Below are 14,723 nucleotides of genomic sequence, written 5' to 3'. Positions count from 1 at the left end.
CGGGCCGGCCGGCCGACGGCAGGGCAGAAAGACGAGGGGGAACAGGGGGACGCCCGGCCAGCACCTAGAGAGAAAGGCACTGGCCAACACCGAGGCGCACCGGCCCCCCGCAGGGGGGGGCCCCGCAGTTCCCAGACCGCTGCGGACAGCTCCCTCCCCGGCCGCGCCGCACCTGTCCGCCCCCGTCCCATGGCTCCCCGCCGGCTGCCCTAGCGCCCAGGCGCGGATGGAGTCGCCCGCAGCCCCTGCCCCGCTCCAAAGACGCACCAGAAAAGGCCGCCATCTTCGCCCGGTCTTGCGCGGCTCCGCTCGCTCGCTCGCTCGCTCGCTCTCCCTCTCTCCCTCCGCACGGACACGCTTCGCAGTGGCAGCGCGCGCTTCCGGCCCTCGGTCTGCGGCTTTCCGAGTCCGGGCAGGTCCCCAGCCCCGGGAGAACGGTTCCGGCCGAAGAAAAGACCCGCCCTGGAGCGCGCCGCGCGGTGCCCAGGTTCAGGTGGACCTCGCCTTCCGCAGGGACCCGTCATCATCGTTAGCCGTGCTAATGGTTTCCGTTTACTTAGAGCGTGCCATGTGTCACCAGGACCACTTTTCCACACGTGAGGAGGCAGACGTTATGTGATGAGGGGCACACAGTGGCCCAGGATGATCTGATACTAAAACATTGCCCTCTCCGCAGCCTCTCTGAGCACCCCCAGCCTCTGAAGATAAGCGCCCAAGACATTCACTTAATGCTTTTGATCTGGGTCTCCCAACCTCCCTGACACGGGGTCTGACGTCCTGAGCATTCCAAGGTTATTTGACTGCCGTGCCGTTTTGACTCCTTTCTCTTTGCAGAGTGAGAGGAAGGGTAAATGAATGTTTAATCCTACCTACACCTCCTGTCAGGCAGTGTTAGTATTTTTAGATGAGGACAGAAGATTCAGGAAAGTTAAGTAACTCATCTAAAGCCATACACAGCTACTCCAAGGCAGCGTGGCGTCTGAGCCTTGTGTGCATCACTGCGGGGTGCGTGCTGTACTATCTTTAGGCTGCCCCAGGATGACATGGAGGAAAAGTGAACCCCTCCGGCAAGATTCATGGACAGAGAAGTACAGCTGCAGGACCCCCACTTCCTGAGTAACCTGTGTAACCTTAACAAGTCTGGGCTTCGGTTTACTCATCTGTAAAATATAGCCATGAATAACAGTAGCTGCCTTATAGGATTGTTAGGAAGATTCAACAAAATAGGTAAAGCATAGCGCATGGTAAGGATATGTGTTACTGTTACATGTAACAGGATTCGCCTGAAGCTCCAAAAGCCAAGGACAATACATTCCATTCGGCCCTGGAGCTTCACACCTCCTGGGGGCACCACTTACGTTATATTCTATATCCTCACACCTACCATATATATTTCTACAAATGATAACCCCTGAGAGTTATGCAATGTAGCAATTCTGAATAGGTGCCACATTCTAAAGACAGGCATGAGATCACACACCACACAGGATTTGCCTTTAGCCAGGCCCCAACTTAAATGTGTGAAAGGATTGAAAGTATAAGAAAAAGAGATTTCGCTGAAGAGAGTTGTTGGCATCCTATGGCATTTTTCCTCTCTCAAGACAGAAAGTGTTTTCTAGGGGACTACTCAGAATTTTTGATCGCTGGGCTTTGGGAAGCATTGGACATGCTGTGAGAAGCTGTGGCAGGCAGAGACAAAGGGAAGCACAAGGCTGCTGAGGGAGCAGGGCACATTTCCAACACCTGTGGGGGAACACGTGTGACCTTTCCCCCAAGGGCTCCCTGGACCTGTGGGAATGGACTTGAAGCTACCTTCAAAGGAAATGTGCTCCGAAGAGCTGCCTGAAGAAGCTAAGTGACACAGCAGGCAGGCTCCCAAAGAGCCCTGTTGAATTCCGACCTTCTAAGCAGAGGAGCGGTATCACCTGCCTCAAGTGAGTTGCACCTGGAAGATACCAGCAAAAAAATCTCCAAGATACCCACAGAAAGTAGCCCCTCTGAGAATCCACCTTGCACATGACTGAACCAGAGAGCCCCAGAATCAGATCACATGGCAACAGCCAGATGAAGGTAGGTATCTCCCCCACCACACATGACTTTATCTCTCACCAGACACCAGAAACAACAGCTAATGGGAGAGGGGAGAGCAGAGACTGACCACACACTCCATCCCATTGCCAACCTGGGGAGGGAGGAAGCCACAATTTTGATTCAAGTTGTGAAGTTTGATCATTACACTGGACTTGCTCATTTAATTAAAGAAATGAGGCTCTCCTTGTGATGGAAGAAACCGGACCACTTTTCATTATCTGAGAGTAACCAGAAAAGCTTTGGAAGATGCCAGAGGCTCTATCTAGGTCAGGGAAAGAAATAGCCCATAGAGAGGGTTTGAAGGGAAGGAATGATGTTTTCTGCTTATGCTCTATCAGGTTTAGCTCATTTAATATACTACTTTAATAAATATCAGTGGGGGCCGGTGTGTGGGGGTGTGGTAATACCCTGAATAATGTGAACTGGGATAAAATGTGATTGGCTACCCACTTTGGCAGGTAAGGACATGGCCAGGCAAAGAAATAGCAGGCAACTCCTTCACTAAACCAAGAGACAGAGGAGGAGTGCCCCCAGTCCAGTATGCCGCTGGTCTACTCTTCCCAGAACAAGCTGATAACGTGGAGGCCTACTCTCAGGGAAAGTCCTAGAATCCCAGAAAACCAGCCACTCTTAGGTCTTTAGGTGGGATGAGAACCACCAGCAAGTGGCGCCAAACTGCAGCTGAGTCTTGGTAGAAGTTTGCACTGGATTTAAAACTAACAGCTGGGACGTTCCCCTGACATTTATTTCTAGAACCTCACATAGAACCCCACATTTTATGTACTTGGGTCTTTTGAACCCCAATAATCATGTTGTGGTGGAATTTTAGTACATAATCCATGTACCCAGAAAGACTGTGCTATGTATTTTCAAGAACCTATGGTTGATTTTGCAACTACTAAGACAGGCCTGGGAAATATGCCCTTCAGAAACCCAGGACAGTGTAAAGAGAAGGAGTCCAGTGAAGGACTCTGTCGACTGGCCACTCGAAAGCCACACACAGTCCTCTTCCTCCTTGATCTTCTCTATTATACAGACTGGGAGAAAAAAGAAAAAAGAAAAGAAAAAAGGAAAAGAAAAGAAAAAAAAAGAAAGAAAGAAAAGAAAAGGAAAGAAAAAACTAATCGCCTTTGCAGACTCCCTTGTAGAGAGGGATAGCCATGAGCCCCGGTTCCGCCTGGAGAGATGTGAATGGAAATCCCATGTAGGGACTCTTTAAAAGATAAAGACCTAACTGGTATGTGCTCTTCTTCCTCCTGGGACCTGGACATGGTCCCTGGAAAGGCAGCAATGCATTGTGCAGATGAAAGCTTCATGCTATGGCTATTGAAACAAATTAGGAGGAGGTTGGATCCTTGATGACAATGGTAATCCAAGTTGCCAGGCCAGGTCTGGCTACCTCTAGACCTCTTGTGGTTTGAGAATGCCTTATGTACTTAAGCCACTGATAATTCTCTCTTGCTTGCAACCTAACACATTGCCAATAGGCACAGAAAAGAATGGAGATGAAACATTCATCGGTATGGATTTGGTGTAATGTGTCATTCAGAAAATGTTTTCAAATGATCTAGAATAGAGCAATAAGCAACCAATTGTGGCTCTAAGGAGGAGACATTTTTAGCCTGGGTCATGAAGGCACCATCGAAAACAGTCCTTGAATACATGGTCATTTCCTCAAAACCAAAAATAAGAATGAAATGTGTCATATACAGTGACCCTGAATCCAGCCTAGGAAATAGAAGTCAAATCAGGTTGTTTACTTTGTCCTTTTGATTGACACCCAACCCACTCCTCAGATCTCAATCTGGTTCTTCTTGGGTGCTGCCTAGTGCCTAAGGATCCAGCCCCCAAGAAGATGGAAGCAGTAAGGGAGAAAAGGTTATCTTAATGTAAAAGAAGTTGATCAGAAAATGCGGTATCTTCATGATATAAACCCAAGTCCTTCCTCATATGATACAAACCTACCCATCATTCCGTACATGAAACCACAAGCTTCTGCCTCCTCCAGTGCTGCCCAGGGAGTCTGCCCTCCCATCCACAGGTTAGGAGAAGAGAGGACTCTAGACTACTTGGCTCCAGATCCTGAATCCTGCTATCAGTAAACCTCATGTGGCCAGCCTTCCATTAGGAAACCCCCTTCCCTTTGATACAGTTCATAGTTGGTAAGGCTCCTGAACCCACCCTCCTTAGTATGGCACACACCAGACCCTCCATGTCCAGCCTCCTGTTTACTTCCAGATGATTACTTAGGGTCATTTCACCCTCCAGCAAATTAAATGATGTAGGATTCCTTACATACACCAGATTGCCTCTTACAGCTGTGTATTTTCTTATGCTGCTCCCTCTCCCTAGCATAGCCTTTCCTTTTTAGTTTCAGTTATCTCTTGCTGTGTAACATCCATTCCAAAATGAATACAATAACCAATGTCTTTGCTTATGATTCTGTGAGCTGCCTTCAGCAGGCATCTGGCTGGGCTGGAAGGTCTGAGAAGACTTCACTGCTTTGTGCGGTGCCACAGTGCTCCCATTCATGGTCTCCCTCTCTCCACAGGCCAGCTTGGATCTTCTCATGGCAAAACTCGTCCCAGTAAGACAGACTTCCCACCCGGTAGCTGGGCTCCAATAAGATGTGTTCTAAAGATAGAAAGCAGATGCCGCATATTTCTTAAATCAGCCTGGGATTTGGTAACTGTCACTTTTGTCACATTCTGTTGATTAACACAAATCATGTGGCCAGCCCAGATTCATAAAAAGGGAAAACAGACTCAATCTTTTGAGGCAGGGATTGGCAAAGAGTATACAGACATATATAGTATAACCACACCTATCTTCTCAGCAAACTCCTGGTTGTTACTGAGATTCAGCTAAGCTAGCACCTAGCAGCAAATCCTGTTTGATGCCAATCCCCAGCTAACAAATACTGCTAGTTTGCCCTAATATTTATTTCTCTTTTCCTTAAATTTCTGACTCTTAGCTGGATGTATGGCTACCCAGAATAAGGAGTCCCCAGCCTCCCTGGGACTTAGATATGGCCATATGCCTGTGTTCTGGCCAATGGCATACACAGAAAAGGCTCCTTAAGAGAGGTGATATATTCTTCTCGCTCTTCTTCCTTCCTGTTGGCTGGACTATGGACATGATGGCTGGAGTTTGAGCAGCCATACTGAACCATGAGAAGAGAGCCATATATTGAGAATGGCAGAACAAAAAGAGAGGAGTAGCTTGAGTCCCTAGTAAGGGGCACCATACTAGCCAAAACTGTGACTCAAGATTTCTTACATGGGAGAGAAATAAACATCTGTCTTACTTGTTTTGGGCTGTTTGTCCCACACAGCCAAATCTAACCCTAATTGATATATTCCCATTAGGTATCTCTTGCTACAAAACAAGGTGCCCCACAATCTAGGGACTTAAAACAGTAACCGTTTATTATCACTCACAGTTTCTCTAGCACAGAAATTCAGGAGCAGCCTGGCTGGGCACTTCTGCTGACAGTCATTCTTGTTATTGTAGTCAGTCTGCTGGTGGGGATTGCAATCATCTGAGGCTGGGGAGGGAGGCTCAGTTTGTAAAGGTAGCTTGCTCTCATGACTGTGTGGCTGTTAGCAGGAGGCTTCTCTTCTCCACATAGACCTCTTCTTTGGCTGCTTGAATGTTCTCACGATATGGCTGCTAGTGCCCCCCCCAAACCCCACTCCCTTGCCACCAGAAAAAGTGGTCCTAGAGAACAAGATAGAGTGTGTGATATCTTTCATGGGCTAGCCATCAAAATCACACAGTCACTTCTGCAGTGCTTTATTGGTCACAAAGTTGTGTTCAGTGTGGAAACACAAAGAGGTGCCAGTGCCAATAGATAAGGATCATTTGGGGGCCATCTTAGAGGCTGGTGACCACACCCCCTTGCTTTCATAACAGACCCCTGATCTATTCAAGTAGCAGGTGGTAATCCCTCAAAATCAGGAAACAGTATTTTCATACAGCATCATCTGGGACAAATCCTGTTCCTTCCAGACCAGCCATTGTTGTCATTAAATTTGTTGGCCTTAGCTTACCCTATTTTTCTCCATTTGCCTGACTCAGAAAGCAGTTTGGAGACAGGGAGGCTCACGTTTAAACATCCTCTTTTTTCCCTCTGAATTTCCTATAGCTTCTAAGCTGAGCAACAATCATTGAATTTTATGCTTTTGTCAAAATAAGCTGTCAGAAACTGGTCCAGATCTATTAGAATGCAACATCATTCTCGCTGCCCCAGCATTCACCTTATGCTGCAGGGGCCAGAGAGGGCCTGGCAAACAGACATAAATCCAGAGATCTGTAATTCTCTATCCCCTGAAGAAGTGCCCATAAAGTCCATCACTCCAGATATACGGGGAGAGGGAGACAAAGGACAACCTGAATGAGTTCCAGAGGGACTGTAAAACAGAAAAAGAGATCTCACTAACAGTGTTGGTCTCATTATAAGCTAGCCAGGCAGGGACATGATTTACAGTTGGGTGTTGACTGGCCGACAGGCAATGGATGCCACTCTCTTTCCCACGCCTGCCATCTTGAGTGCTCATCAGCCCCTGTGAGCGATGCCGGTGGCTCTTGGGGAGATGGTGCGACACTTGGAGCCTGAGCAAGAGAACATGGCCTGGAGGTTGTGGGTGTTTAAGAACAGACTGTGCACCAGAAAAATGTTCTGAATCCAGCTGCCCAGAATCTTCCAGGACCCATGAGTTCCATTACCCACAGAAGAGAGCCATTTTTCATCTGCACACAGGCTTCAGGCTTGCTTTTTCAGCCTCCCTCCCAGGGTCCTTGCTTCCTGGCACCTCCTTCCTGTCTGTGAAACTGATCACAGGTTTTCTTGTTAACAAGGTCTGTGATTTCTATTTAAAGCTGGCTGAGGGGCGCCTGGGTGGCTCAGTCGTTGGGCGGCTGCTTTTGGCTTGGGTCATGAGCTCAGGGCCCTGGGATCGAGCCCCGCATTAGGCTCCCTGCTCGGTGGGAGGCCGGCTTCTCCCTCTTCCACTCCCCTGCTTGTGTTCCCTCTCTCGCTGTGTCTCTCTCTGTCGAATAAATAAATAAAATCTTTAAAAAAATAAAATAAAATAAAGCTGGCTGAAACAAGACAACGTGCTATATGAAAAAAAAAAGCAGAGGCAATAAGAAAGATGGCCAAGAATTCTTCAAAATGCCTCGAGAAAATAATTGTGAATATGGAAATTTATACTACCTGGTCATAGGTTCCTATGATATTACAATAAGAAGACTGGGAATTCATGGCGACTGCTTTAAGTATAGCTCTGAATAGTGATGTTCCAGGTACTTTGGCTGCATAACAAATTACCCCAAAACATAGTGGCATAAAATATCCATTTATTATGCTCATAGATTTTGTGGGTGAGGAACCTGTGCAGAGCACAGCAGGAATGACTTACCTCTGTTCCTGAATACCTAGCACTTCAACTGAAAGACTCAAAGCCTAGGCGTTGGAATCATTCGAAGTTTCCTTCACTCCCATGATGTAATTGATGCTGTCATGTCATCAACGCCCTGGCTGGGGCTGTTGGCCAACTGTGGCCTCTCCATATGACTTGGACTCCCTCACAACATAATGGTTATATTCCAAAGGCAGCATCCCAAGGACCAGGTCATCTTTAATGACCAAGCTTCTGAAGTCAAGCAGTATCCCTTCCTCCCTATTCTATGAATTGAGGCATTTACAAAGATCTGTCCAGGTTCAAGAGGATTCTAGATATTACCACTTGAAACATGAGTGGTAACATTTCATTACAAGAAAAGCATGTGGGACAGGGTATAGATTTGTGTGGCCATGTATTAGAGTTCTCCAGAGAACAGAACCAAAAGGATGTATATATATACATTTATATATATAGAAAGAAAGAGACTTGAGAAATTAACTCATGTAATTACAGAGGCTGGTAAGTTCAAAATCTATACGATGGGTTATCAGACCGGAGAACCAGGAACTGCTGTTAATGCAGTTCAGATCTGAAGGCTGTCTGCTGGCAAAATTTCCTCTTCCTTGCGGGAGGTCAGCCTTGTGTTCTGTCAAGGCCTTCCACTGATTGAATGAGGCCCAATGTTACCCAGACAAGTTGATGCATAAAATTGAGCACTGCAAATTCACCCCTTGTCAACTTGGCCACCATATGTATCTTCTTAAACTATACTTAATCTCCAAACAAAGACAATGACAAGGTCACACTCCCAGCTAACATGATACAACTGTGTTGTGTACAACTGAGAACTCACTAACCCTTTCCCCAGATGAGGATGCAAAGTCCTTGCATGATGTTTACTCTTCTTGGTATCTTGTCATTTGAATACCATTATGTTAAGTTAACAATACTTAAATACTGGGACATAAAATAAATACATCTTATGTTACATGATAAAGGGGTAATAGAGGAAAGGAAATATATTTGCTTAGCGTATATGTATAACACATACACATTCATAACAAAATAGGGAAGAAATACTCATGACAATTGTAGTCACATTTCTGAAACTGGTCACATGGTCATAGCTTTTTTTTTTTTTAAGATTTTCTTTATTTTTTTGACAGAGAGAGACACAGTGAGAGAGGGAACACAAGCAGGAGGAGTGGGAGTGGGAGAGGGAGAAGCAGGCTTCCCACAGAGCAGGGAGCCAGATGCGGGGCTCGATTTCAGGACACTAGGATCACGACCTGAGCCGAAGGCAGACGCTTAACGACTGAGCCACCCAGGCGCCCCTAGTCATAGCTATTATTTACAACCACTTTCTTCCACTACCCATTCCATATTTCCCTGCCCTGTGTCTCATGCCATTGTTGCCACAATATCCTACTTGTTACCTGGACAAGCCCTCTTCCCTGTAGAGGGAGCTACACAAAAGCATGGATAAAATGAGGCTGGAATTGTTGGTGGGCATTTTTGGAGCTGAGCTCCTACACCTGAACATGACAAATATTTCTCCATTCTTCGGATGTCAAGTTCAAATCATCCAATGGATACAAATAAGGCTACAGCAGTTGGACCTGGATTAGATCAGGGAGGACTATGTCTGTCAGATGAAGAAGATTGGTTTAATCTGGTAAGTCAGTGGTTCCCAACCCTCAGTGTGCCTCAGAATCTCCTGGAGGGCTTGCTAAAATGCAGACGTGGGGCCCTCCTCCCCAGAGTTTCTGATTCCGTAGGTCTGGGGTTAGTAGACCTCTCATTGGCATTTCTCACAAGTTCCCAGGTGATGCTGATGCTGATGCTGATGCTGCTGGTCTGGGGACAACAGTTTGAGAACCACTGTCGTGGGTGAAGCAGATTTAAAGCAAGCAAGGCAGTGACATGATCAGATTTTCATTTTATATGACTCTTTCTTGGGGTCTCGTGAAGAATGTATTTGTAGAGGCAACAATAACGGGTTATCCCAGTAGTACATATAAGAAGTAACTAAAACTTGAACCAGGACCATGAAAGAATGTCAGACAGGAAGCGACAGGTAAGAGCAATATCATTAAACTGGCAGCGTTGGATTTGACTGGGGGCAGCATGGCAGGTCGAGGAAGTGGGATAAACGAGAGAGGAAGAAAGGCATTGGTACTACTCCCGAGTTTCTAGTGGGGATAACTGGGTGAATGGTGTTAGCATCAGTTGAGAAAAAAGATTAAAGGCAAGGCAGCAGGTTGGCAAACAAGTCTATTTCTTTTGGATGCTGCCAGTCACCTCCCTTTGGAGCCTCTCCACTGGGCCTCTCTCTCCAGTAGCATAGCCTGGCCTTCTTGGCAGCTCAGGAATCTAAGAGGGAGAAAACAGAAGCTGCTAAGCCTTAACGTCTAGGCTCAGATGTAAGAGCAATCATGCACAGACCCAATGCAGATTCAAGAACAGGGGACATATAAGCTTCATGCATCCATTCAAGGGACAATAATCCCCCCATGGAAGGACTGGAAGACTTGCGGTCCTTTGGCCTAGACTTCTTTCCTATTTATGTAGGTTCTGATGAGAAAAGGGCAGAATTCCATACCTGCTCTTTTCCCTCCCCACCCCCACCCCTAATTTTTATTTGAGAAATCTTACCTAATAAGTGCTAAGGCCAACAGAATAAGTACTATGCCCTAACTGCTTGTTTAGAAGAAATTTTTCACCTGCACATTTATACTTGATTAGGCCACTGATCTTTAAACTCAAGTAGATCAGAATTACTCTGGGGAGCTCTTTCAACTGCAGATTCCTCGGTCTTGCCACCAGGAATTTTGATCGCTCCCATCTGAAATGGAGTCCAGAAATGTGCATTTAAACACGTTTTGATGGATGTGGGCATCCCTGGACCACGTATGTAGAGAGATGATTTTAGAACTGATTTTTTTTTTTTTTTTTTTTTAGAGCTTGTCTACTTGGTCATGTTGAGTTCATGGCTTTATTCTTAGATGTCTACTATATTATTTTATTTATTTTATTTTATATCTTATTCTATTTAAAACATTTTTTTTCTCACTTCTTGAATTGTCAAAGATAAAACAAGCCAGACACTGGTTAAAGTGGTAAGGACAGGTTTTAATCAGTAATATATTGTTGCATTAAAGAAAGTCCAGAATGAACAAAGACTAAAATTTGATTTATACAGACTTGGTTGAACATTTTAAAAAGAAAATCAGGGAACAGGGAAGGGAACCGGTGGAAGGTTAAGCAAAGTCAGGGAAGTGAAAAATTACAAAGGGTTGGTCAGTGTAAATGCATTTTAGGCCATCTATGTTAGCGGGCAATTATGGAAGTTAGTATTCTATCCTTACACAGAGACTTCCAAGACAGAGGCCCTTCCTGAGGATTACATTTGAAAGGAAAGCTTTCAGCTCCTTGAGAAAGACACTGCTGAGTTGCAGGAAATATATATATATATATATATATATATATACACCCCTCAAAGGGACAGAGGAAGGATTCACCATTGTAAACTCATTTTAGGGAATGAGAATGGGTGGTCAGGGGCCTGTGCCAGGTGTTGGCTAGAACAAACAGTTCTAGCTTTTTCAAACAGGCACATTGGGGGAAGGGGGACACTGAGACCATCTTAGGGATGTATCTTGAGGTGTTAGAATTTTTTTTTAATGTTTAAGCTCTTTAGTGGTGGGAGAAGGGGGTGGACAATATCATTTGTGCTGAGAATCTACATGTTTTAATAGACCAAGAGGAAGACTCAGAGGAGGTACCTGGCTGGCTCAGATGGAAGAACGTGCGACTCAAGAGGAGAACATCTAGAGTTTGGTCAGAATTTTTGTCAGAACAGTGCCTTTCTTTAGGTCTTCTTACTTTAGTTAGGAAACCAAGGCACAGATAGATTAAATAATTTGTGCAAAGCAATAGTAGAACTAGTCAGTAACAGCTATTGTTCAAAAGGAAGTTTTTCAGAATCCAGAGTCTATGCCAGAAGCAGAGAAGGAACTGGAAGATTGTACAAGTCAAGATCCACTCGGGTAGAAGAGATGTCATTCTATAAATGTGCATTCACTGAAAAACTATTGAGTTTTACCTCTTAGGTTCAATGTCAATTCCAGAGCAATTCCTAGCATATCAGTATATTTGACTTTAACATACTGTTTTCTTCCTCGGTCACCTAACTTTGGTAAAGATTTGTGTCTCCTCTGAAATGCCTTTAATATTTCTTTTGGTTAATTCCCTTAGGACTTAATTAGGTTGGAAAGCTTCTTTTAAAATCATTAATCTCGTGTCTGTATCAGAATATAACAACTTAAACTTAAAAAACTTTGAGAGTTTAACACTGAGCATACATTTTTATCTTAAGAGAAACCTAAAATGATAAGGACTTCACCAGGAAACAGTTCACTGCATGAAATTCCACTGAAGAGGTTAACATCATTAAAATTGGAAGACGTTTAATAATTCTAACTCAAATTGTTTTTAATCCTTGGTGTTTAATTTAGGTTTGTAGAAAGTGTCTGATCCTATGTAATAGCTTCTAAAAAGTTAGTACATTGCTCTACCAAACACATTATTAATTCCTCATTGGCTTCATTGAATCCTTGTTCTGTTGGTTAATATTCCCACTGTAGGTTTCCACTAGCAGAAACTCAAGGATAAATTGGACTTGACCATAATTTCAATACAAGTGTAGGAAAAAAATATAGCTCATAAATGGGCTATCCAGAGAAACTTTCTTTGAGAAAATTACTATTTTATTGGAGAAAATAAATGACTTTTAAAAGTTGCAGTTTCTTTTTTAAGCAAAAAAGGGTTAATCTATAACAGTGGGAAAATAACCATGAAAAATTCATGCAGTCAAGAAAAATGTATTCAGGGCCACCCTTCAAGCTGGGTTTATAGAGATTAAAAAGCCATCGTTCCTGCCCACAAAAAATTACAGTATTTAGGTTCTGTAGTTGCCTTTTGAATTCTTGAATTATTGGTGTTATTTGAGACCCCCTAGTTGTCCCCAGACTGTGGACAGGAATGGTAGTCATCATCCTAACATGAAACACTGTCATTTCACTGGTCTTACTACCAGCTGGTGACACAGGACCCTCAGCCATTTGTAAACTCCCCTCCCAAATATTTCTGGGGAGTTCCGGAGGTGTCTTCTACATGTTGACAAACAAGACCATTTCTTTTGGATGCTGCCAGTTGCCTCCCGTCAGAGCCACTGTTAAGCTGCTATCTGTGGTCTGTGCATCTGAGCTGCATGGCTGTTTGTGGCAAAGCTGGGGAGAATGCCTACCCCCATTGTGTTTCCCTCTGTGAGGTTCAGGAGGTTCATTTCAGATAATTGGTCAGACAAGATGTCCTGAAAGACTCTTACAAACCCCAACAGTGCAAGCTAGAATATAAAAGCAGAAACACAGCTTTTAAAATAAGTGGATGAGTTGGTTGGAAGGAAAAGAATCCCTGAGTCCTGGCAACAGCCAGGAGAATCCACAGAAGAAGCAGTGAAGTCATTATAGTCGCCTCAGGGATGAGTTTCAATTTCAGGGCAGGTGATAGAGGTGCGGCGGGATGGAGAGGCTGGGTCAAGGCCTCAGACTTGTGGGGAGAGGGGAGCTGGAGCACTGATGAACCTACAAAATGTTAGGATCCATGATGAGCAACCCTATTAACATGAAATCTCCTAAAACAGAGCCAGACAGCAAATAAACTTGTCTGCTCAGCTTGGCATCTGAGTGGCTATAAAAGTCTCCTTCGAGAATTTGTGGCCACGGCCTGCCTGAATTTACAGTATTTGCAATATCTGAAATAATTTAGAGTCTTAATTTAAAGGGGATCAAAGTCTCACGGGTGCCTTGCAAAAGTGAAGGCAAGTCTTTCCAGGGCAAGGCACCATCCAGGGCAGAACTCCAAAACTTCTCCCAGAATGGATTCCAATTCACAATGACACACACACAGAGTGCATAAAGAAACAAGTCACCATGAGCAAGAGTCAGCAGGAAATTAAAGAAAAATTAGGTATTAGAAATATCAGGTAGAGAAACAAATTATGTTTGATGTATTTCTAAATGTAGGAATGGGAACATAAGAAGTAACAAACTCACCCTACACAGGTGAAAAGCTGAGTGTTTTTTTTTCTCCATTTTAGCATCGGTATGTATATAATAGTGCACTCTGTCCTGGTGGAGCCTACATTTTAGTGAATGGGGACAGACAATACAAAAATAGGACAAAACATACATTATATGGCATTTTGGGTGATAAGTGTTATGGGAAAAAAAAAAAACCCACAAAAAACCCAGAAGGTAAGGGGGATCTGGAGACCTGGAATTCAGGGAAGGTGGTTACAAATTTAAAAACAAGCAGTCAGGGTAGGCTTCCGGAGAGAAGGTGACATATGAACAAAAACTTGGAAATGGGGGGGAGAGAGAGACAGATATTTGGTAGAAAGCCTCTCAAACAGAAGGAACAACTTTTGCAAAGTCCCTGAAGTGTGCTTGCTGTGTTCAGAAAGAGCAAGGTCAGTGAGGCTGAAGGTGGTAGGGCCAAGGGTGAGGAGCAGGAGTGAGGTAAGGGGAGTGGGCAGGTGATACAGGGCAGGCTTTGAGCATTTAACTTTGAAAGAAATGGGATCCCTAGGCTTCCCAGCTGAGGCTTTTAATTGCATTACTGCCTAATGCATCTTAATGGGTATTATGCAATATAATTCCTGCAAGAAATCTTCAGTATTTGTGTTTCTTTTGAGTGTGACACAGTGCTAATTTCTTGTACACTGTATATTCATTAGGGTTACGATAGACTCTGCTTGCACGTATAGGGTTTTCCACATAGAGGCACTTGTTAAATGAATAAATGAACAAATGAGGCTGGCATTTTAGCTACCTCCCAGTAGGTCCTCAATGTATTATTTCAAGTTTATTGCCTCCATACCCTTTTCCCACTTGGGTTATATTCAGCTGCCTGTTCTTTCAACTATGTATTTTTCTGCCTGTCTTTGCTCACCCCATTCCTCCTGACTTGAGATGCTCTCCCCAAACCTCGATTTGATTCAAATTCTACTTAATGTTAAAGACCAAAGACAAGCTCCACTCCTCTTGACTCTGTGAATTTTGTTGCCTTTTCTGAGCTCCTATAGCATCATTCCTCTGACACCTTTCATTGACTTTATCTATTGAGTTGCATAATTTTTGGTGTTTATTTAAAAACCACTGT

The 14,723-nt window shown here is 44.2% G+C and overlaps 1 protein-coding gene across 1 annotated transcript in view; it reads right to left on the bottom strand.

Annotated features, from left to right (window-relative positions):
• The window catches only part of DDX1 (DEAD-box helicase 1), a 41,101-nt gene extending 40,740 nt beyond the window's left edge, over positions 1-361 (bottom strand). The window contains exon 1 of the mRNA XM_028099534.2: positions 268-361. Coding sequence (XP_027955335.1) covers positions 268-283 — 16 coding nt within the window. The 5' untranslated portion in view covers positions 284-361. The remainder of the gene's footprint in view (positions 1-267) is intronic.
• Positions 362-14,723: the final 14,362 nt, after the last annotated feature.

This window comes from Eumetopias jubatus, unplaced genomic scaffold, assembly GCF_037043125.1.
Source record: "Eumetopias jubatus isolate StellerSeaLion01/CBP00866 unplaced genomic scaffold, mEumJub1_p1.0 scaffold_9, whole genome shotgun sequence".
Taxonomy (NCBI): Eukaryota; Metazoa; Chordata; class Mammalia; order Carnivora; family Otariidae; genus Eumetopias; species Eumetopias jubatus.
Note: the sequence above shows the minus strand (reverse complement) of the source record. Positions and strands in the feature narration are given on the sequence as shown.